The 23,597-nt window shown below is 56.1% G+C and overlaps 3 protein-coding genes across 5 annotated transcripts in view; 2 read left to right on the top strand and 1 right to left on the bottom strand.

Annotated features, from left to right (window-relative positions):
- The first annotated feature begins 1,435 nt into the window (after positions 1–1,435).
- CTDSP1 (CTD small phosphatase 1) lies at positions 1,436–6,516 on the top strand. Its single transcript, XM_056496704.1, has 7 exons — positions 1,436–1,694; positions 2,920–3,062; positions 3,209–3,310; positions 3,547–3,603; positions 4,060–4,152; positions 4,405–4,590; positions 4,695–6,516. Exons 1-7 carry the CDS (start codon positions 1,628–1,630, stop codon positions 4,821–4,823), a joined length of 777 nt encoding a protein of 258 aa, XP_056352679.1. The 5' UTR covers positions 1,436–1,627; the 3' UTR covers positions 4,824–6,516.
- A 1,878-nt stretch (positions 6,517–8,394) lies between these two features.
- VIL1 (villin 1) lies at positions 8,395–16,597 on the top strand. 3 transcript variants are annotated; one of them, XM_056495977.1, is made up of 21 exons: positions 8,395–8,501; positions 9,420–9,521; positions 9,702–9,776; positions 9,902–10,098; positions 10,340–10,448; positions 10,694–10,804; positions 10,907–11,109; positions 11,612–11,690; positions 11,797–11,895; positions 11,992–12,145; positions 12,256–12,356; positions 12,491–12,628; positions 12,768–12,926; positions 13,006–13,185; positions 13,298–13,443; positions 13,533–13,677; positions 13,949–14,137; positions 14,292–14,360; positions 14,523–14,660; positions 14,747–14,861; positions 16,363–16,597. In XM_056495977.1, exons 2-20 carry the CDS (start codon positions 9,447–9,449, stop codon positions 14,858–14,860), a joined length of 2,481 nt encoding a protein of 826 aa, XP_056351952.1. In that variant the 5' UTR covers positions 8,395–8,501; positions 9,420–9,446; the 3' UTR covers position 14,861; positions 16,363–16,597. The 3 variants fall into 3 exon arrangements, with proteins under 3 accessions (XP_056351952.1, XP_056351951.1, XP_056351953.1); XM_056495976.1 differs by lacking the exon at positions 16,363–16,597 and having other exon boundaries at positions 14,747–14,923; XM_056495978.1 differs by lacking the exon at positions 16,363–16,597 and having other exon boundaries at positions 8,401–8,466; positions 14,747–14,923.
- A 96-nt stretch (positions 16,598–16,693) lies between these two features.
- The window catches only part of USP37 (ubiquitin specific peptidase 37), a 31,932-nt gene continuing 25,028 nt past the window's right edge, over positions 16,694–23,597 (bottom strand). Inside the window, exons 20-24 of the mRNA XM_056495975.1 lie at positions 23,258–23,318; positions 21,058–21,173; positions 20,149–20,218; positions 19,502–19,640; positions 16,694–18,917 (exon numbers count right to left, since the gene is read on the bottom strand). Coding sequence (XP_056351950.1) covers positions 18,830–18,917; positions 19,502–19,640; positions 20,149–20,218; positions 21,058–21,173; positions 23,258–23,318 — 474 coding nt within the window. The 3' untranslated portion in view covers positions 16,694–18,829. The remainder of the gene's footprint in view (positions 18,918–19,501; positions 19,641–20,148; positions 20,219–21,057; positions 21,174–23,257; positions 23,319–23,597) is intronic.

Here is a 23,597-nt window from a genome sequence, read left to right as displayed (position 1 = left end):
GATCCTGGAGGGGACAAGCCTCTGCAGCTGTCCCCACAGAGAGCAGCATGCCCCAGCAGCCCAGTCCAGCCAGACGCTGGGCTGAAGGAGCACAGAGAGCAGAGGAAGCACAGACTCTTCCTCCTGCTGGGCCAGGAGACAGCGGTGGCTGCCGTGCTGCGGAGGGGCAGGGAAACTGAGGCACGGCCGATGCCCGCCGCGGCGGGGGTGGCAGGATGCAGGGTCCCAGATGCTGCCCAGCAGCTGCTCCCTGCCACGGCTCCCCGGGGGCACCTGGAGCCGGGGTGTTCCGCCTGGAGCCGAGAGTGCGGGAACTGCAGGTGCAAATCGGCTTTTGTACTGCCAGAGTTCCCTGTGGGGGCACCTCCCGGTCCCGGACCCCATTTCCCAGCACGTGTCGTGTCCCCTTGTGGTGGGACGGGTCCCCTTCCAGTGCTGTTTCCCATCGGCTCAGCGGTAACCGGGGTGTGCACCGCCCGCATCTCTGCCTCGCCACTGCCCCTGCTCCCTGCTGGGCCAGAAAAGGCGATCTCAGCTCCTGAAGTTCCCAAACCGCAGGTGGGAGAGGTGGAAAGATTTCAAATGAGCTCGGATGGGAAATTTCCAACCTGCTGCACCCTCGAGGCAGCGCTGACAGAGCGCGCAGCATCTCCGGCCACCGAGATGGCGAGGGGGTGACCGGGACAGTCCCCTCGGGCGGGACCGGGGGCACGGCGGGGAGAGGCTGCCCCGGCAGAGCTAGCGAGGGAGGGGGCTGGAGGATGCTGCGCTTGGGGGGCGCGTTTCCTCTGGGGGACTTGTGCCATCCACTAGCTCCCGTCAAGCGGCGCTTTTCAGACAGCGCCTGCAAACAGCCCCCTTTTCCCCAGGAAGGAAGGAATTGTAAAGGAAAGTATATGTAATGATAATATAGACTTATTAACTGCCCAAATAATTGGGGGATTGCAGGAGGAAGACAGAACGATGGCAAAAAGCGGCTGTTATTGGTGCGGCCCCCCAGCACTGTACAGGCAATGCGGGCTGTGCCCTCGGGGGGCAGTGGGGACCCCCCAGCTGTGAGCCGCTAGTCCAGGGTCTCTGCTCCAGGGGACACCAGCATGGGGGGCCGCGTTCATATGCCAGGAGCAGCTCAGAGGGAATCCCGGGCTGCCAGCTGGATGGGGTATGACAGCAGGACTGACCCCCCCTCTCCATGCTCTCTCAGTCGGGGCGGGGGAGTGCGGGAGAGCCCGCCGGGGTGTCGGCAACCCCATGGAAGAAGGGAGTTTGTCCTTCCCAGCCAAAGCACAGAACACTCCCCGTCTCGGTCCCGGTCTCGGCTTGGCGGGGACCCCCACTCCTCCCGGGAAGCGCGGGTGCCGGGAGGAGGGAGGAGGAGGGAGGAGGAGGGAGCAGGAGGAGGGCCCCCCCGCCGTCGTTGCCCTTTTAAGGGGTTCCTTGAAACCGCGCCCGGGATCCATGTTTGCAGCCCCAGCCCGGGCGGAGGAAACTCCATGTTGTAACAAAGTTTCCTCCGCGGCGCCGCTCCCGCGCCCGCCGCCCCGCGCCGCCGCCGGCCCCCGCCCCGCCTCCCCCCCGGGGGCCGCGCCGGGGGGGCCGCCCCCTCACACCCCCCCTCCCGGCGCCCATGGAGCACCAGTCCATCATCGCCCAGGTTAGCAGGGAGGAGGGGAGCGCCCCGCTTCAGGAGAAAGGTAACGCGGAGGGGGGATATTACCCGCCCTCGCCCTCTTCCTGTGCGGGAGAGGGGACAGGGGGAGGTCTCCGGGGGCTGGGGGGCCTGCGGGGGCTGCTCCCGGAGGCTGCGATGAGCTGCGCGCCGCCTCAGCCCGCCCCCGTGCATCCCGCTGCCCGGGCCCGGGAGATGCGCCGGGGCTGCGGCTCGGAGCGAGCGGGGCTGGCTGCACCCGCCCGGGGCGGGGGACGCGCTCCGGCCCCCTCGGGGCCCGCTGCTGCCCCGCAAGGCTCGGGGCGTTGCTCGGATTGTCTGCGCTGTTTCCTCCGGAGCCGGCGGGGAAACTGAGGCAGGAAGGGCGCCGAGCGCCCTGCTGCATGCCGGCGTCCTGTTCACCCCGCCAAGGGTGTTTGTCGGGGGCCGCCGCTCGTCCCCCTGGCCTGGGAAGCTGCCAGGGCCGGGAGGAGCAAACGTGGGAACGGGCCCCGTCCCCCTTTGGGGAGCCCGTGGGGCAGCATCTCCCCACTGCAGGGCTGGGAGCCCTGGCCCGGCCGAAGGGGGGCACAGGCAGGGCGGGGTGCAGCCCCGGCCCGGGCTGCGGCAGGACGCGGCCCCGGCAGCGGTGGGGCCGGGGCTGGAGCGGTCGCGCTGCCCCTGGGGCACGGGGTGGGCAGGGGCAGCCCCTGTGCCTCAGTTTCCCCCGGCTCCGCCAATGGGCGCTGCGGGAACGGCGCCCAGGGGCGGGCGCTGCGCCCGGATTGGCCTCTGGCCTCCGGTGCGCTCGCGTCGGCCAATGAGACGGGGGAGCTGTCTGGAGGCGGGGAAAGGAGCGGGCGTAAGCCCCGCCTCCCTGGGGAGCCCCGCCCCCATGGCCACCCCCCGAGTGGGGCTGTGCCCCCGCGTGGGGCGGGACAGCGGGGAACGGCCCCGGACCCACGGCTGCCCCCGCGCTCAGCCCCGCGCCCTTGCTGTGGGCTGTCCGGCCACGCAGGGGGTCCCACGGGGGTCACTCGTGGAGTGGGATGTGCCGGGTGAGGGGCTGTGGGCGGTCACCAAGCACTCGTGTCAGCGACACTGCCCTGGCGCCGCTGCCCGGCAGGGCAGGAAGGGAGACCGGATGGGTGTCGGGGTCTGATTAGGGCACGGGGGCTCTGGGGCAACAGCCAAACCGGGCTCACCTGGCCCCCAGTGCTGTGCTGGGAGTACCCCTGGGGTACCCCTCAGCCCCTTGTGCCCTCCCGCAGGTACCCAGACCCCAGCCAAGAAGCCTCGAAGCCGCAGCATTCTCCAGTCCCTCTTCTGCTGCCTGTGCCGCGATGAAGGGGAGCCCTGCACTGGCACCACTGGTGCACCGCTGCTGGTGGAGGAGAACGGGGCCCTGCCCAAGGTAACCCCACGCCCCAGCCTGGCGCTGGCAGGGATGGACTACCATCCCCTGTGTGGCCAGGAGTGGGGGGTGAAGGGTCACTTCTCCCAGTGCCCCTCTCTGGCCACCCTGCTGCTCCCCTGCTGAGCCGTGTCCCCCTGCTCCAGGCTGCTGTCAAGCACCTCCTGCCCGAGATCAAACCACAGGACGCCAGCAAGCTCTGCGTGGTCATCGACCTGGATGAGACCCTGGTGCACAGCTCCTTCAAGGTGGGGGACACCCTGGCCCACCCCACACCTCTTGCCACGCGCTCCCCCAGCTGCTCTGCTGCCCTTTTCCCACAAAGTGCTGCCCAGCACCCAGCACAGCCTGGCTGGGTCAGTGGGGGTGTCCCTGTGAGGGGGCTGTGGGGCTGGCAGAGGTGCACAGTGAGCACAGGGCAGGCAGCCTTTGGGCACGGGGTGCCTGGTGTGCCCCGTGCTCATCCTGGTGTGCCCTTCCCCAGCCAGTGAACAACGCTGACTTCATCATTCCCGTGGAAATCGATGGCATCATGCACCAGGTAACAGCGGGGTGGGTGCCTGGTGGGAGGGGGGCATCGTTCCACCTTCCCGAGGACCAGGAGCTGTTCCAGTGCTCTGCACCGAGGGGCTGTGGGAGGTGTCAGGGTGCCAGCTTTGGCACCCTGTGGGGCAGAGGTGGGTGCCCCTTTTTTCACAGGGCAGGGAGGTGAAGGGTGTTCTGTCACGGTGTCCTCTTGCAGTGGCCAGCCCCGGTTTCAAGTAATCCAGGATAGGCTGTGGTCTGGGCAGTCAGCCTGTTCTCGGTTACTTGGCTCTGGAGCCGGCCAGACACTTCGCCCTGGACTTTCCTGTGGGGCCTTGGCATCCCCCAGCCCGCTCCCAGGAGGTGTGGCCAGAGAGCTGCTCTCTGGCTGGGTGTGGGGACACAGCTGTGCCCTGGGGAGGCCGGGGGGTGCTGGCAGAGCCGCAGCCGGTGCCCTCTGTCTGTGCCACAGGTGTACGTGCTCAAGCGGCCACACGTGGACGAGTTCCTGCAGCGCATGGGCGAGCTCTTCGAGTGTGTGCTCTTCACTGCCAGCCTGGCCAAGGTGGGTGCCCCTGACCTGCCCTGGCATCGCCCACCCCTTCCCAGACATCCCCGAGTGGCACAGCTCCCTTGCCTCCCCACCTGCAGGCATCACTGGCCTCTTGTCCCCTCTGCCCAGCACTGGGCAGCCTCCCTACTGCCCCGGCCGGGGAAACTGAGGCACAGTGAGACCTGGCACCAGTGGAGAGCAGGGTGCCATTGTCACTGTGGGATGGTGTGGTGTGTCACAGTGACCTCCCTCCTGTGCCTGTAGTATGCAGACCCTGTGGCTGACCTGCTGGATAAATGGGGGGCTTTCCGGGCACGGCTTTTCCGGGAATCCTGCGTTTTCCATCGCGGCAACTACGTGAAGGACCTGAGCCGCCTGGGCCGTGACCTGCGCCGAATCATCATCGTGGACAACTCGCCCGCATCCTACATCTTCCACCCTGACAACGCCGTACGTGCTGCGGGGCAGGGCTGGGTGGGCACGGAGGTGGTGGGGTGGGGGACCCTCCAGCAGCACTGTCTCCTGTGCCACACTGTCCCCTATGCCACCTGCAGGTGCCGGTAGCCTCCTGGTTCGATAACATGGCAGACACGGAGCTGCTGGACCTGCTGCCCTTCTTCGAGCGGCTCAGCAAGGTGGAGGACGTGTACGCAGTGCTCAAGAAGCAGCGGACTAACAGCTAGTGGCCCCCCAGGCTCTGGGAGCTGCCAGGGGGCACCCCCGGGGGAGCCAGGTGCCTTATCTGGGGGAGGGACGGTCCCGGCGTGCCCCGCATCATCCTGCCCGGCCCGGTGGGCGCGGTGCCCTCCGTGCCTGCTGCTGGTGGGAGGTGTGGGTGCCCCCGCCAGGAACTGGGTGCCTCCCCTCTCAGAGAAGGGGGGCCATGGGTGACCCACTGCCTTGCTGTGCTGAGGACCTATTGGGGGGGGTCCCATCCTCCCCCGCTGTCCAGCCTTTGCCCCCTTCCCCCCCAGCCTGTGTTGCCCTCCACAAAACGGTTCTCAGGTCCTTTTCCCCTCTGTCCCCCGACTGGGGAGGGGGGTTGGGGTCAGCAGCTGCTGCTTTCCACTGCCTTTGGGGGGACTAGATCCCTCCATCCAGACTCTGCCTGCTGGGAGGCTGGCAGCCCTTGGCCACTATCTGCCGAGGCTACAGCACAGGTTAACACCTTGTCACCCTCCAAAAAAGCAGAGAGTCTTACTGGCCTTGGTGCCTAGGGCTGCTACCATACCTTTAACTCTGCCCTGGGTGCAGCTGATCACCTCGGGGAGGGTCATGTCCTTGCCTCTCTCGTGCCTGCTGCCCCCACCTAGGGGCTGTGTTTTGCAGGGGCAGCCCAGGCTCAGGGCTGAGCCCCTGGGCACAAAAGCCTCCCACGTGCCTTGGGACACCATGTCTCTGTTCCCCCTTAGCCCTGCAAGGGATGTGCCTGGGAGGGACCCTCTACTGGCTCCTTCCAACCTCGGTTTCTTCTCATTTTGGGGGGTATGGCCTCCCCCCCTCCAGTTATACTGTGTCACTGGGAGCCACTCTAGTCGCCAAGCAAAGGGTCCCCTCCTGTGGTGGGGGGCACACCCCCAACCCCATATCCATCTGCAGCTTCACCAAAGGCTGCCGCTCCTGGGAGAGAGGGACCCCCATACCAGCCTTAATGTGCCCCTCCCAGCCTTACCCCAGCCCCAGTCCCCCAGCTGGGAGGGGCTGGGGGACACTGCAGCCCCCCCATAGTCTGGGGTTACCCTGACCCCTGTGGGGTTGGACTTGTGCCAGGGTGTCCTCCAGCTTTGAGGGTCTGGGGGCTCTCAGGGAGGGTTTTTCTGGGGAGGCTGAGCTCAGCCAGGCCTTTTATAATGTCACAATATGGACAATGCCTCATATCTTTTTAGAGGGAAAAGCAATGGTTTCCCAAAAAATCATGGGTGCCTTTTTACCACTGTGCCAGCGAAGGGAGTGGGGCAGTATTTGGGGGGTGGGTGTGAAGGGTTTTAGCTTTCCGGTGCTGTTCACTGCTCTGCTCCCCATGCTGGGGGCGAGCAGGGGTCCCCCACCCCGCCCACACCCCCTGCCCTGTGGTGGGGGGTGGGATGGGGGTGGTGCAGCACAGCCCCCTGGATCCCTGCCAGCCCCGGGTCTCGTCCTGCCCCGCCAGGAGGGTTGAACTCAGCACTTTATATTAGACAAGTCAAAGGGCGCCCGCACAGCCGCTGCCCAGCGAGTGCCTGGAGGTGCTGTGGCACCCGAGGAGTACAGCCCTGCCCCGGGCACCCTTGGGTGGTCTGGGGGATGCAGAGGCAGCGTGGGGGGCTGGGGAGGGCTGGGGTACCAGATCCAAGTGCCTTCATGTGATTAAAGCTGTCAAACCATCTTGGAAAGAGTAGTCCTGAGTGTGTGTGTGTGTGGGTATATACCACATCCGTGTGCTATTGGCTGTGCTCAGTGCAGGGGACACGGAGCCCGTGGGATCCCCTGGGAGCGGGGCATGCTGCAGGACAGTGCCGGGGAAGCACCCTTGGATTGCAGGGCTGAGGTGTCACCACTTGTCTGGTGCCCAGGGGACACCCTCACACCCGAGGACAGCCCCTCCCGGCTGCCCTGGCACCTCCATCCAAACTCCTTCCCCCTCCTCCTGGGAAAAGGTCCCTGGTGCCACAGGGATGGGTATCCTGCCCCTTAACAAGGAGGTGGTAAATTTACCCATAGGCTGTGACCCCTCCCCAGCTTTGAGACTTCAAATGAGTTTGCTCCAAATAGGTGTCAGACCTTCCCCATATAGTTTGAGGGACAACTTGTGACTCCCCCCCCGCCATCCCAGGCAGTTCCTGGGGGGAATGTCTCTCAGCTGCCCCCCTCCCCCGTGACCTCATTGGCCCTGTGCCTCCTCTCATTAGCGAAGTCTCTGTCCTCCCTGATGGCTGCACTAATTACGGAGTTCATTAGTGGCCCGGCTGGGGGGCCAGGGAGGGGGTGAGCCCTGTGGGGCTGGCGTGGGGTCCCCCAGCCCTGTGCCACACCGACGGACTCAGCCCCGGGACGCAGCAGCGGCCACCCGGCTGTTCCACCCATCCTCAGCCCCACTGGGGGCTGCGCCCAGGTAAGGGGTCCGGGGACACTCGTGTGGGGCGCAGGAGGGTTTGGGGGCCAAGGGAGTGGAGGGCAGAGCAGAGCCCACCCCTGCGGCATCAGGACACCCCCTTGTTAGCGACTGACGCGCCCCCCGTCCTGCTTCAGCCCTCGTCGTCACTTCGGGGATCCTTGCGGGAAGGGGGGACCCCCAGCAGGGTTTGGGGCTCGCTGCAGCCCAGGCAGGGTTGCAGGATGCCCGCAGCTCTTGTGGTATGCTGGCTCAGCAGGGCAGCCGAGATAACGCTGCAGCAATCCCGAAGGGCTGGGAAGAGATAAGAGCGGGACAGGCAACCCGCAGACCTGCCCGCTGCTGACACCTACCCCTCCCACCTTTATGGACGCCGTGGTCATTCCCCAAAACTTCCTTCGGGCCTGCGAGCCGCTTCAGTCCCTTCTCCTGTCTGCCAGCATCACAGATACCAGCCCTTGGGGCTGGGGTATAGGACAGGGCATTGGGCTTAGCGTGCCACCACTTCATGTCCTGTCCTGTCATCCCACAAGCCCCAGCCCCATGTCCCATCTCTGAGCCCCCTTTCCATCTCCAGGGAGCTGTGGAGATTCCCAAGGCAGGGAGGCAAAGCCAAGAATCACCTGGGATCTGGCCTCCAGCTGGGCTGTGGAACAGCCTGGGGACAGTCCCATGGCCAGGGTGGTGATGTGCCATTTAGGGGGTGGGAGGGGAACGCCCTGGGAAGATGGGGCATTGCTGTCACTTTATGGAACCTTTTTGGGGGAGGAGGCACAAGAAAAACCCCATTTCTGTGGTTTTAGTGCTCCATGTCTGAGAGGGTTTGGGGATTTTAGTGCATGGGGAGTGGCAGAGCCCATCCCCATGGCATCAAGGCGCCTCTGTTTGTGGCTGATGCCCATGTGTCCTGGTCCAGCCCATTGCTATCACTTTATGGAACTTCTTGGTGGAATGCAAAAGAAAAATATTCAGCATGGACTCAATACCAAGGGCCAGGAGGCGAAGATGCCTGGGGAGGGCAGAGGACACCTGGGCACAGCCAGCCTGTGGGCAGGGTGCAATAGCGCCTGGGGGGGAAACACCCCATGAGTAACGGGGCTCTTAGGTGCCACAAAGTCTTGGAGGGCTGAGGGGACCTTGACTCTGGGCTGTCCCTGCCCTTATATGGTGAGCAAAGGCTGGGACACGAGGGAACAAAGGTCTCCTGGGTGCTGGCACCTGAGCACTCCGCCTAGGTACGCTCACCTGTGCACCCAGCTCTGCAGGGAAGGTGAGGGGTTGGGGTAGGGTGAGGGGACAGAGGGTGGGCATGGGGTGGACAGCACATCCCATGGCCACCATCACTCTTGGGGATGGGTTTGGAGACGCACCTGAGCCCCACCTTGGGGCTGTGCTGCGGGGATGCCACTCCCTGGGTCTGAGGCATGGGATGTGGGTGCTTGTGGGGCAGCAGTGGGGCCAGGTGGGGTTTCACAGGGCTGGGAAGCAGAGAGCTCCCATCTGGGCAATGCCAGCCTCCAGCTGGGAAACATTGGTGGCTTTACCTGGCCCCTCTGTCTGCTTGTGGGGAGCCCTGTCAGCCTGGCAGGCACGGCTGTGGACAGCCTGGGCAGCGCTGGCACTCAGCACCCCTGTGGAGCCAGGCTGTGCCTGCCCTGGGGGGCATGGATCTGCCAGGGGGTTTGGAAGCAGGGGCCAGTGTGTGTATCTGTGTGTGTGTGTAAGCAGTGGCCATGTCATGCTGTTCCACTTCATGCCAAGCTGTGCCAGGACAAGGCTGAGCAGGGCCAGTTCCTGCTGGTCCTGGGAAGGAACAGGCCACCACACAGCAGTGTCACCCAGCTGTGGCAGCTGTGCTCTGGGCGCCCTGCACTGCCCTGTCCCATGACTGGAGACAGGGCAGGGCACTGGTGCACTTGTGGAACCCTGTCCCTTCCCAGCCTGGACCCTGGTGCAGTCATTAGCTGCAGTGTCAGCCAAGCTGAGGGGGTGGCAGCCCCACCCCTGTGCCCACAGACCTGACACCACGGTGCTGGGATCCCCTTGCCCCGTGCAGCTCTGTGCAGGGGGGTTTACAGCTGGGCTTTCTGCAGAGCAAGCAGGGAAGCAGATGGCACAGCAGGTTGGCTGTGTCCCAGCTCTTAATGACACTGCCTGTCATTAACGAGGGTGTTGCCGATGCTGGCAGGTCCCCGTGCCGGTGGTACCTGTCACCATGGTGGAGCTCAGCGCCAAAGTCTCCAGGACACTGAACAAGACCACGCCGGGCATCCAGATATGGCGAATTGAGGTGGGAACGGGGGCACACGGTTGGGCTGCCTGGGGGTGGGGGCCTCTGTGAGGGAAGATCCTTTGTGTCCTCAGTACCTGGGTTTGGGTGCAGCATCCAGGGTTAAGCCCAGCAGCTCCCAGTGCTGGGGGCAGGGGTGGGGGTTCCCCACCAGGGCTGATGTGTCCCTTCCTTCCGCAGAACATGGAGATGGTGCCAGTGCCCACCAAAAGCTACGGCAACTTCTACGAGGGGGATTGCTACGTCCTGCTGTCGGTAGGGCAGTCGGGGGAAACTGGGAATGGGCTCTGCCCTGAGGGGCTGGGCACAGGGAGGGGTGTCTGTGGCCAGCGTGGCCTGGGGACACAGGGGCTCTTCTAGCGAGAACTGGTGTCCTGCAGACGCGCAAGTCTGGGAGCAACTTCAGCTACGACATCCACTACTGGCTGGGCAAGGAGTCCAGCCAGGATGAGCAGGGGGCAGCTGCAATCTACACCACCCAGATGGATGATCACCTGGGCTCAGTGGCCGTGCAGCACCGCGAGGCCCAGGGACACGAGAGCGAGACCTTCCGCGCCTACTTCAAGCAGGGAATCATGTATGTCTGTGGGATCTGCTCCCGTGGTGGTGACAGTGGGGAGGGGTCCTGGGGAGACATCCCCAGGGGAGATGGATCAGCTCTGTCTCAGTGAAGTGGGGGAGGAAGAAGGAAGATCTGGAGCTGGGCTCCATCTGTTCATTACCTTGTGTGTGGGTTGGGGTCCCTGAATACCTCCCTTTACACAGAGTGGTGTGAGGAGGGGGATCCAGGGCTGACACCCCTGTCTGTCCCCTCCCAGCTATAAGAAGGGTGGGGTGGCCTCAGGCATGAAGCATGTGGAGACAAACACCTACAACGTCCAGCGGCTGCTGCATGTGAAGGGCAAGAAGAATGTGGTGGCAGGAGAGGTGAGTCACGGGGTGTGTGGAGAGCTCCCCCCAGACACAGCTGCCTTCAAGCAGGGCACACAGTGGGTGCAGGAGGATTCTGCCTTGCCTTAGGAGCAACTGCTTCCCAGGAAGTCCCTCTCGGGGCAGGGAGAAGGAATATAGGCTGGAGGCCTCTATTCCTGAGTGAGAGGGGCTGCAGAGCCATGGGGATTCAGGCATTCTGCTGCTTGATACCCCTCCTTCCCAATCCTGTCCTGCTGCAGGTGGAGATGAGCTGGAAAAGCTTCAACAGAGGAGATGTATTCCTGCTGGACCTGGGCCAGCTCATCATCCAGTGGAATGGCCCTGAGAGCAACCGGAACGAGAGGCTGAGGGTATGGACAGGGGGTCTCCAGGTCCCCTCCTGGAAGAAGGGGGGTCACCAGCCACCCCCTCCCCTCCCTCATCTGGGCTTATCCCTTCTCCCCTGGCTGCAGGCGATGACCCTGGCCAAGGATATCCGGGACCGGGAGCGTGGGGGCCGTGCCAAGGTGGGCGTAGTGGATGGTGAGGATGAGGACGCCTCACCAGAGCTCATGAAGGTCCTTAAGCATGTGCTGGGTGAGAAGAGGGACATCCAGCCAGCCATCCCTGATGAAAAAGTGGACCAGATAGTCAAGTCCTCCCTCAAGCTCTACCAGTGAGTTGTTGGGGGTGGGTTACACAGGGGCATTTTCCATGGAGGGAGGGAGCCAGCAGCTACCTCTGCTATGTCCCATGACTCCCAGCCCCATGGACAGACACCAAGAAGGGTCAAAGCCACAGCAAGGGTGGGGATAAGTACTTTGGGTGCCATTGGAGCAAGAGGAATCCCAGTTGCCAAGGGGATTGGTACCTGATAGAGATGCTTGTGCAAGCATCACCTTTGGATGCTGTGGCAGTGCCCCTCAGTGGCCCTGTAACATCTGGCACTCCTCTGTCCCTCCTTGTGGCTATGAGTGAGCTGCATGGCAGGGCAAGTTATAAACCAAGTTGCCACCATGGCACAGCAAGAGAGCCCCTGGTCACCACCTGTGTCACGATCTGGCTGAGGAAGGGGATGGGGAGGGCACACCCCCACTAAACCCTACCACCCTGTAATGGGGAGGGGGTTTTCCAACCCAATATCTTAAGACTTTTTTCGTCTCTTTTTCTCCTGTCAGCGTCTCCAATGCCAATGGGAACCTGGTCATACAGGAGGTGGGAGTTCGACCCCTAACTCAAGACATGCTCCTGCACGAGGTCTGTCACCCATGTACCTGATTTCCTTGGCAGCTTTAATCCTTCAAAAGCTGGATTCGGTGGACTTGCCTAAAGTTCTAATTTTTATTGTTGCCCCTTCTTCAAGGACTGCTACATCCTTGATCAAGGAGGTATCAGGATTTTCGTCTGGAAGGGCAAGAATGCCAGCAAGGAGGAGAAGCAGCAGGCAATGAGCAGGGCGCTGGTGGGTGCTGGGTTAGGGACTTGTTATGGGATAGCCTGACTGCTCCCTGGGGTGCCAGGCACTCCATGCCCACGCTCTGTGTTTGGATCCCACCAGGGCTTCATCAAAGCCAAGAACTATCCAGACAGCACCAGCGTGGAAACAGAGAATGATGGGTCTGAGTCAGCTGTCTTCAGGCAGCTCTTCCAAAAATGGACTCTCCCAAACCAGAGCACTGGGTTGGGCAAAACCCACACCGTAGGCAAAGTGGGTGAGTGTCTCCTTCCAGTGTAGAAGGACTTCTTGGATTGGGATGGGCAGGCTGTGGGGGCAGCCCCATGGCCTGAAGGATTTGCCTCACCCCTCTGCCCTTCCCCACAGCCAAGGTGGAGCAGGTGAAGTTTGATGCTACCACTCTGCATGCCCAGCCCCAGATGGCTGCCCAGCAGAAGATGGTGGATGATGGATCTGGAGAAGTGGAGGTAGGGTGGTCATGGAAGAATGTGGGACCCTCTCAGGCACTCCCTTTACTATACCAGGGGATACTGTGGGTTCCAGGGTCTGCAGGTCAGGAGGATGCACCAGGTCTTACAGCAGCCTATCCCTTTTCCACCAGGTCTGGCGTGTGGAGAACAATGAGCTGGTGCCTGTAGAGAAGAAGTGGCTGGGCCATTTCTATGGTGGGGATTGCTACTTGATCCTCTACACCTATTTTGTGGGGCCCAAGGTGAACCGCATCATCTACATCTGGCAGGTGAGACCCCCAGGTCACTGCCCCATGGGTGGGGGACAGGGGTGTACCTCCCTGCCCCTTGGGAACAGCATGAGAGTTGCCTCTTCCCAAGAGGGCAAGGGGGCTGTGATGGGTGCTGAGCCCCCTCTGCCCTGCCCAGGGCCGCCAAGCCAGCCCAGACGAGCTGGCTGCCTCTGCCTACCAAGCCGTCGCCCTGGACCAGAAGTACAACAACGAGCCCGTGCAGATTCGTGTCACCATGGGCAAGGAGCCAGCCCATTTGATGGCCATCTTCAAGGGCAAGATGGTGGTGTATTCGGTGAGCACAGGGGCGCTGGGGCATGGGCAGCTGAGTGAGCTTGTGGCACCAGTGGTGACCTCCTGTCCCTGTCCCCCAGGGTGGCACATCACGGGAGGGCAGCACTGAGCCCGCGCCCTCCACCCGCCTCTTCCAAGTGCACGGCACCAACGAGTACAACACCAAGGCCTTCGAGGTGCCTGTCCGAGCCTCCTCCCTCAACTCCAACGATGTCTTTGTGCTCAAAACCCCCAGCTGCTGCTACCTCTGGTATGGGAAGGTGGGTACTGCTGGGCACTGGCGTGGGTGCCACCACCTGCAAGAGAATTATCCCCACCTCTTCCTCCTCTTTGGCCTGGGCCAGTGATGGAGCAGCTGTGCTTGCTTGGCAGGGCTGCAGCGGGGATGAACGGGAGATGGCCAAGACTGTGGCTGACATAATCTCCAAGATGGAGAAGCCAGTGATTGCAGAAGGACAGGAGCCACCTGAGTTCTGGCTGGCCCTGGGGGGCAAGTCCCAATATGCCAGCAGCAAGAGGTACCAGTCTTGTCCCTACCCATGCCCAGGGGTAAGATGGGTCACCAGTCCCCAAGCAGGGTGAGCCTCATTCCCATCACCCCTCTCAGGCTGCAGGAGGAGACCCCCTCTGTGCCCCCCCGACTCTTTGAGTGCTCTAACAAGACAGGCACCTTCTTGGCCACGGAGATCATAGACTTCACCCAGGAGGACCTGGAGGAGAGTGATGTTTACCTACTAGACACCTGGGACCAGGTGAGCTGGGGGAGCATGGAGCAGGGGACAGACCTTTGATCCCACAGTCTGATGTTCCTGGGGTTGGAGGACCTGCATCAGCCACAGCTGGTGGGACGGGAGGCTGGAAACCTGCTTATATGTGGCCCCATGATGCCTTCTTCCAGTCTTCTTGCTCCGGGAATGCTCCTTCCCAATGTCCTTCCCCATGGACAGAGCCCCATGTGCCTCCAACCATGGCCCCAGAGGGCTCAATCTCACCCCAGAGGTGGACACAGTGACTTTATTGCAGGTTTTCCTCTGGATTGGGAAAGAGGCCAATGAGTCAGAGAAGGAGGCAGCAGCAGTGATGGCACAGGAGTACCTGCGGAGCCACCCCAGCGGGCGGGACCTCAACACCCCCATCATTGTGGTGAAGCAGGGCCATGAGCCCCCCACCTTCACTGGCTGGTTCCTGGCCTGGGACCCTCTCAGCTGGGATGTGAGTTATGGAGGGGGTTTGCAAGAACAGGGAGTCCCTTTACAGAAGGGACCAGATGCGGGTCTGGCCCCAGGAGCATCTTCAGGGTGTGGGCAGCAGCTTGCCTGACCCCTGAGTGTGCTGAGGGCCTTGAGCACTTTTGTCTCCTTCCCAGGACAAGAAATCCTACGAGACGCTGAGAGCTGAGCTGGGCGATGACAGCAGCTTTGGGCAGCTCACCTCAGTAAGTGGCACGAGGAGAAGGGCACAGAAAGCCCTCCCACCCCCTTGGCAGGTGCCAGGAGGAGCTGCAAGGACAGATGCTCCAGTCAGCAGGCACCTGGAGCCAGCCTGGTGCCTCCAGCCCTGGGCCAGGCTCTGATGTGACTCTGCGCCCCCCATTCAGGTGATCACATCCACACAAGAGGTCTTCACTGCCTCCACCACTCTTGTCCCCTCCAAACTGGAGATCTTTCCCTTGGATGTGCTGGTGAACACCTCAGCTGAGGACCTGCCCCGGGGTGTGGATCCCAGCAGGAAGGAGGTAAGATGAGGCCAAGGGGCTGCTGGAGGGGGAGACAGGGAAAGCCCCCCCACTTCTTCAGCTCAACCTCCTTTCTCTGGCCCCAGGACCACCTCTCCAATGAGGACTTCCAGGCTGTTTTTGGCATGAACCGCTCTGCCTTCAGCAGCCTGCCCTTGTGGAAACAACAGAAGCTCAAGAAAGACAAAGGACTCTTCTAGGGTAGGAGCCTGGGCACAAGGACAATCCCAGCTCTTTAGTAAATAAAATCAGTTTGGAAAATAGGGCTGTGGTCTCTCCCCTCCAACCCCAAGGCCCAGCCCCAGCTGTGGGGGTTATTTGGTTAAGAGCTGGCACATAGGGGAGACAGTTGCTGACTCTACCACCAGTCCTCCCCTCACCCTCAGCTCCTTTGCCTGAGGCCTTCCTTTGTCCTGGCTGGGCATGCTCAGGGAGCCAGGACTCTCCCATCCCGGCACCTGCAGCTCTGGGCTAAAGGTCCAGTATACAGCTGGAGCCACTCCTTCCCTTATCACCTGAACTGCAGTAAATATGTGTGCTACCAAAGGTGAATGAGGGGACACTGTGCCCGTGGGGATTGACACCAGGGATCACTTGTCCTTGGACCCAGGAGGGGAGGAGGACATCTCCCTTCTGCTTGGGCTCTACAGGGATGCTGAGAGGGACTGAGATGTCCCCCATTGGGACATACCTCTCTCAGGGGGGCCAGGATGGACATGTCCTGAGGGGCAGTGAACACACACAGGATGTTCTCAAACAGCTGAGCAAAGTCCCAATGCAAAAGGGGATGCAGAGGTGCAATGCCCAGCAAGAGCCAGCAGAAATAAGATTCCAAATCAATAGAGGGTTAATAAAGAGGTTTTAATTTCACAAAAATCTATCTACACATCATTTAAAAACGGGGAACCCAAGAGCAAAAACTGTAAAGAATAGAGAGGAACAGGTCTGCTAAAACACAGAGAAAAGCACTGCTCCACATCAACAGTGTAAAGAACCATAAAGTCAGGGTGCAGGCAGAAGCCAGAGGCAGGCAAGGCTGGATTCTGGCAGCAAACCACATGGACAGCAGCTGCCAGGGGTCCTGCACCCCTTTTTCTCTCTTTGGCGGGCAAGTACAGGGAGAATTAGCTCCATTAAAAACAAAGCAGATGAGTTATTCCCAGCCCCCCTCCCGGATCACGACGTTCCCCACGTGCCTGGTGCCAGGGTGAACCCTAGCAGGAAGCGCTGAGCTGGCACTCAGCCCTTCCTCGAGTGCAGGGCAGGAAGGAAGATGCACGGGTGATCTTATCTGTGCTGCACTGAGCAGGGGGAAGGCGAGGCCGAGGCCACAGGTGTTGCAGAGCTCGCTCTCTCCTCCCGTCAGTCCCACTCTGCCGCTCCAGTTGGGAAAACAGTCCTTGCTTTGCAAAGGCTCTTTGTGCAGCCCTGCTGGCCAGGGCTCCCCAGGGACCCGCACACAAGCTCCAGTTCAAGCTCTGCCCCTCTCAGATTAGGGGTGTAAATCAAACGCAAATTTTCCGTCAGACAATGAACGAAGCGACGAAAGGAACAGAGGGATGGGAGTTTCTTGAGTTTCTGTGCTGAATCACACTTGTACTAAACTAGGCTGATTCACAAGTGGGTAAATGTTTAACTGAGGAAGAGCTAGTACATGTTCAGGGCCCACAGCTAAGCTTCATCTACCTATACCCAACGACAGGTATCCCACATGGAAGGGCCAACCTTACTGAAGTTGCCGCTGCAACAGTGTGATCAGTGGGAATGACACAACTGCTGGGCAGCACATCTCTTGAGGATTATACACCTGTCATCCTCCCCCCGGCTCTTGGGCAGGGAAAAAGTGGCTTCTGCAAGGAAGGGGCTCTGTGGACACTCCTGCCCTGGTGAAGGTGCAACTGAGCTGTCATATGCCAAATAAAAAAGCTTAAATTATAGTACATGTCTGCAAATTCTTAATGAATAGAATAACAAGCAAGAACTTTTCATAAAACAAGGAACACTGGTTTCAAGCATCAGCTTTTGCACCTTGATCCAAACAAAACTGGTTTAAAACAAAAGTTACTGCACTGAAAAATCAGGCAATGTTTGTTTTTATTATAAATTAACTGGAGTGCAGCGCCTTGTGAAAACAACCTTGTCACCCAAAAAAGCAGAGCTGACTTCTGATACTACAGGAATACCAGTTATTTACAGCACAAGCATAGGATGTGCCTGGGGAAAACAGGTTTGCCCTCTGGACGGAGCAGTCCATCACATTCACAGGGAGATCAGTTCAAAGGACAACTCCCACATCAACACCTCTTCCCATCGCCCAGAATTCAACCAAAATGAGTATTGACAATAGAAAAGTATAATGCTTTGTAATAAATTAACACACACCCACCTCGGGCTGCACCTCACCAGATAAACACTCTGGCATGCCTACAGCCAAGCCTTTGCCCCTGGCTCAGAGAGCAGAGGATGCTGCTGTGACCAGGGCCCCTGTGCTTGTCCCACCTGGGACTGGGAGGGAGGTCAGTCTTCACCACTCCAGGGTCCCCTGTGCTCGAGGTGGGGAGGACACCACGCTGTCTCTGAGAAGAGGCCCCTGAGGGCAGCGACACACCCTGCCAGGATAAACTCTAGTGTGGAAGTGCCTGTGAAAGGTGCCTGCTGTCTCCAAAATCGATGGTTTTGTCTGCTTTGCTGCAGCCAATTTATTCCTGAGAAACTCCTAATGATAGTTTAAAAAAACTCAGAAACTATCTCAACAGCAAAAAAGGTGATTTTCATTTTTTTTTTTTTTTGCTTAAGTCCTTCACCTCTAAAACTCAGGCTGCAAAACTAGAGGCCAAAACAAGAGCAACTACTCTGCTTACAGCAACAACTTCTCTGAAATGAGTAAATGTCAGTGAAAGGAAACATCTGCCCCTGCTTCATTAGTGCAAAGGTGCTGAAAAAAAAAAAGAACTTAATATGCTTCTCCCCCCCACTGCTGAAACAAGCTATAAAAAGAACATCATGCTTCTAAACCCAGCAGAAGGCATCACTTCTTCCTAACCATGTTCTGTTAATGCTGAACATGGAAGGGCCTTCTGAAAGCTTTCCACCTGGTTTAGTTTCACAGTTTGAGCACTCTTGCACTCCTCAGAGAGGAGAATGGAGACATGGCTGCAGTACAAAGCCTCTTACCCTGGGGTAACACAAGACCATGGCAAAACCACGGTACAATCACAGAGCAGTTCAGGTGCCAGGTGCTTAATAGGAAGGGTAATGCCAGAATGTTTTTTCCTTCCCAGAATATGCAGAGGCCACTGCTCTGTTGCTCCAGGTACTCAGCTATCCCAGAGTCACACTGGAGCAGCCCCTAAGCAACACAACTCCAGAGTGGAACACAGCACGCCCAACGAGAGACCTCACCTCTCCAAACGGCACCGATGCAACAACCTCATGGAGAAAATGCAACCAAATAACAGAACTTGTAAAACAAAAGAAATCACATATATAATCTCACGTCTAAATGGGGATGACAGTGAATGGTGTAAAAAAACAACAGAGCTGCCACCAGGTATCAATACATTCCACAGCACCGACAGTTTGTTTCCTGGAACCGCACGAAAATAGCGGAGCGCTTACAAACCCATGAATGTCACAACGCATCAGCTTGAGTGATTCCAAAATGCCTGTCAGCCAGATAACTGGCAAGAGCCTGCTCAGTGATCTGGCTTTCCAGTGAATATTACTAACACAACACACGCCAGGTTACAGTCTATTGCTTAAATTGCTCTTGGAGAAAAGAAAAAAAAGCGCCAAGTGATATGTAAATCTTCGCCACTCACATCTCACAGGTGAATGGGCTTTTAAAGTCGAGTCTCTTTTTGCACTATTTTTTAAACCAGTTTATGAGCAGCTGTAGTCTTGTGGCTTGTTACAACTCTTTAAGGCTCCATGCTGACAAAATCATTTGAGAAACATAAAAAATTTCACCACAGGAGGGTCGCTCTGGATGTCAAGGTTTAAACGTGAAGTTCAGGCCCAGGACTTGCACAGATGGTTCAACAAACCGAGCGTCCCATATTTCTACCTTTTGTCTCATGTTTTGGCCCTGAGCTGTTTGTTACTCCTGCGTGTCTGGCACAAGTTCAGAATCTTCCTTGCTCCTCAGGAGGAACAAGGTGTTTTACTCTTCACAGAGGCTGACGAACTGATCTTCCTACTTCCATGCTAAGTGGCTGTGCATTTTTTTCTGTTTCTAGTAACTCATCGAAGATGTCTCTAGAACAGAAGGAAAGACCAACAGTGAAACTTTTGTACAACAACAAACCACTACATAAGATAGCCCTGAGGGAATCAGGAACTGGATTTACTCCACAAACTCAAGCATTACAAATCCTGGCAAAGAGAGATGTCTTATCTGACATCTCTAAGCACCAGCAAAGACAGAAGAGGAGGAAACAAAAACCTTCTTCAGTTCTCTGTGCCTAAAAACATATAATTTCTACCTACAAACCTCATTTTGGCTGTGTGCTGAGATGACCATGGCTGCTGCAACAACACAACTGTTAGGAGTAGGGGTAACAGCATTTACAAATCACAGCACTGAAGTAAAAAACCCAAGCTCCATGATGATTCCTGGTGTAATACATGCACTTGGACACTGAATCCCATTCTCAAAATACAATTCAACACATTTGTTAAACCACTATGCATTATTGACATACAACCCCACACCTCTGAACTGAGAGCACTTCAATTTTGTCATTTTGGAGACATTTTTCATCCCAGCAGAGGACCAGAGGAAGAAGAGAAGCCCACTTCCTCACAAACAGCAGGTAATTTCTAGGACCCAAGACACTCACTTGTGCATGTAGAAGAAGATGTATCCGCTTCGGTCTCTGTCACACTGAACAGTGGTCTCCAGAGTTCTAGAGACTTCCAGGTCATTGTAGGTGAACCAGGACTGCTTCTTGATGTCATAGACATCACTGATATAATGACCTTAACAACAGAATCACAGAATGGTTTGGGTTGAAGGGACCTCAAAGCTCATCCTGTTCCAAGCTGCCTGCCACGGGCAGGGACACCTTCCACTACACCAGGCTGCCCAGAGCTTCATCCAACCTGGCTTTGAACACTTCTGGGGATGGGGCAGCCACAACTTCTCTGCACACCTTTCCATGCTACACTTCAGCCAGTGAGCTGGTTAGCTAGGTGCACTGGTCCAGCCACCTATGTCAGATTTAAATGCTAAAAGACCCTTAAGGGGTCCCTCAATCCCTAGTAACAAGCACAAGCAATTTCACAGAGCTCATAAGCTGTAAGTTTCCTATGTGTTGTAGTCTGGCACCATGATATGTCCCCAACCTGCTCCCTCACCAGCAAGTCATGACAGAAGATTTGCTTTGCTGCCTGAATTCTTCCCTATAAATAATTCTGCTACAGTATTTCTGTATTACAGATTTTTCAAGCAAAGAAGAGATGAAGAATAAAACGTGGCATCTTTTACCTGACGATGATGTGCTTCCAATGTGGCTGACGATGCTGATGAGACGATAGGAGTGAGGAAGCTCTCCTGTCTGGGAAAAAAAAAAGTACAATTTAAGCTTTCAGGCATTTTTTTTTCCCCTCCACATAGCTTATGGACAAGATGAATTACACCTGAGACATCAACTTTGGCTACTGTATTCAAAGCTGCAACCCAATGAAGGATTACAGAAACAGACACTCTGGTTCACACCTAACAAGGAGTCCTTCCAGAAGTGGAAATGTGTATTTAATCTATCAGTGAGCCAAAGGAGCCTCTCTGACCTCAGAACAGATGCTGACATGAGCTCTACACTGCAGAGTTTTCTAAACAACCATTTCCTGAGCAACTTCCACTGATGTCAGAATTAATCCAGCAAATAAACAGAAAAGCCAAAAAGGAAGACCATGCTTACTTCTGAAGTATCAAAGACATACCACTAATAATGGTACAGAGATTTAACTGCCCATACTGGATATGTAGCTCAAATTCTCTTGTCCTGCACCTGCCATGTCAGTGGACAACACTTACTCTCTTTACATGCAGGAAACATGCACTTTCTATTCAATGGCTTTTGACAATTTATTTTTTAATATTCTCTTGACCAGGAAATGTTACTTACAGAGTTCACTGACAACACTGTTACAGAGAGTTTCTTAGAGGAACTCAGAAGGTCTCTGCAGCTGACTTTTTTTGTTGCTTTTTTTGTGGGTTTTTTTTTTTTTTGGTAACTAAAATAACACTGTAAGACTTACAGATAGAAATTTTCTATGTTTTCACTTTAGAATATAGAAGATCTTTCTAGTATCTACACCTGTTCTGTAAAACTACCTTCAATACTATAAAGAATAGCTATTTTTCTCAGTTGGCTTTTGAAATCATGGATCACACCTCAGCATTTCTTTTCAGCTCTTCTGCTTCAGCTTCTGAATACTCCATGTCCAGAACATCCTCATTCCCAGAGTCTTCATCAGAGCCAACACTGTCCAGGAGAGAGCTGTTAAACTCTAGATAGCAAGGAAACAATGATAACTGCATGAGAAGCTGCAGACCACACAGATATTCACGACAGGTTGAGGTATATCTACCCACATAAACAGGTGTAATAAAATTTCAAGCTTCACTTTCAAAGAAAACAGGGGATACTAGAATTTCCAAATAAAAGCTCTTGCCCTTTTCCAACTTGTCAGAGTAACAGTTAAGTATTTTGGAATTAATTTTAGCACTATCTCCCTCATACTTTTCCAAAAGGCAACGACAGCTGGGTGATACAAGAACAGTTAACACTCAATTGGCTCTGGAGCAGCAGTGGGCTGCAGACAGGACAGACAGTAAAAGGACAGCTAGTCTGGTCAGTGAACTGCAAGTTCCTGCAACGAGAAGCTATGAATTACAGTTTTAACTATAAGTTGCATCAACAAAGTGCAATTTTGAATTAAAACTGGCATCAAAATGCTACTGCTGGCAGCAGGCATCTTTTCATTGTTTTCAATGGTAAGAAGGCTGCTCACCACAGGAACTTCCAGTTTGCTTGGCTGAGCAAAATGCACGCAGCTTTCTGTAAAGGGCCGGAAGGCACCGCTGCTCCCTGTACATGCTGTTCCAAACTTCCCAGGGTTCTGCAGCTACCCAACTAATTTAAGATTTTGTACAGTTCTCATTAGGAGAAGTAGCTATGCTTTCACCAGTTAAATTAAAGCTATGGAGTCCTGGGTGAATGAGAAGTTGAGATGAACAGGACACTGCTCAGGAATTGTTTTCTTTTCTGTTTTCAAGAGACTGTCACACCAGCTGTGATGGAGTTGTTTTGCCAAAGAGATTCTCACACTGTTTGTCCTGTTAAATCATCAGTCACTGGATTAGTATAATCTTCTTGGGAAGTTTACAAACTACTCCCTTACTTAACTGGGAATCCTTTACTGCTGCTTTCCACACTTCTTTAGAGTGTAGGGTAGACTACAGCCTAGAAACACAACCACTTTGGTAGGTCTGTGCATGAAGCACCTGCCACAGGAATTGCTAAAGGCCACTTCACCAGCAGTGCCAGGATGATTACTGCTTATGGCATCACTGGGATGCCTCATAATGCAACCAGCTCTGCACTCAAAATTATGTACATCTCCTTGAGCAACTGTGTCCTGATGCCTTACAAACAAGACAGTAGCAAGGAAATGCTTGTGTTTAAGCCAAGCACCTGCAAATCAAGGGGATGAAAGAACTCTAGCCTTGAATTCTTCCTGGATATGAATAAAGGAAAACCAGAGAAAGACTGGTCATTTAGTTTGCCAGAGCTCAGGGTGAGGGATGCCTAAGCAGCATTCAACTTCTCTTCAGGAGCTGATACAGGTTCATCCAGTAACATCTGAGGGCCTTTAAAAGGTCCTGAGCAACTACAAGTGTCTTAACACAATACTTTATTATCCCTCCTTCTCCCTCTTTGGAGCAGGAATTTTCTCTCAATTATGCTTTGCTCTGCCAGATTGTATGAAATCATTTGCATGCCAGCCTCACACAAATGTTAAACAGTGCCTGAGGAGGCCTACAGCACTGGATTTGGAGGAGACAGATAGTAAGTATGTTTTGGGTTTCTTTCTTCACCCCCAACAGCTATGCCTTGCAGTAAGGTCTGTCCCCCTCCCATCTCGTATCTGATATAAACAGCTCTGATTCATTTTTCCAGGCAAGGCTAGGGCATTCATTAATCAGCCCTGAAATACCAATGCAAGTAACAAATAATCCTGATGTTCTGACCAGGGCCATTAGAATGCTGGCTTTGCTGGGAATGCAAAGTTTCAAGATCCACTGTGCTTTCTCTGTGTTGCTTATAATACACTACACATATCTCTTTAGATATCTCTGTATCTAACTAAAAACTCAGCAGACTGAAGTAAGTAATTTTTCAGCTTAAGTTTTTCCTGGCATTTGCTTTTACAACCAAGAACAAGGAAAACTGATCTTGAGTGCCAAATGCAACAAAACACACACCAAAAGAACATGAATCCCAGCTGTCTTACTGACAGGAGCTGCACTCATACAACATATCAATTTTCTCTCAAAAGTAACATACTGGAACAACTTAAATAGGTTTCACCTTGTAGACTTAATTCCGTGGCTCGTTTGAGGTCATCATCCTCTTTCTGTTCTCGTGCCTCCTAATGGGGAGAGAACAAAACTTAGCTCATTGAGACATTTCACTGTTTAAAATTCTTGTGGTGCTCTTTTTCCATTGAAACTGTGCTGCTCTGGTTTCTACAACAAACTTGACATTGTAAATTAAAGGTTCTGTGTGAAGGAATGTTTGCAACCACCGAGAGTCCAATGTTCCTGTGCAACAGAACCTGGGACAAACCTTAATGGCTTGTCAAAGCTCCTGAAGTTTGGTATGCAGCAGAGCAAGTCTCCAGTAACACCAAATGCTTTCCCTGGACCAT

Source organism: Oenanthe melanoleuca, chromosome 7 (assembly GCF_029582105.1).
Source record: "Oenanthe melanoleuca isolate GR-GAL-2019-014 chromosome 7, OMel1.0, whole genome shotgun sequence".
Classification (NCBI taxonomy): domain Eukaryota; kingdom Metazoa; phylum Chordata; class Aves; order Passeriformes; family Muscicapidae; genus Oenanthe; species Oenanthe melanoleuca.
This window is presented reverse-complemented; position numbering and strand designations above follow the sequence as displayed.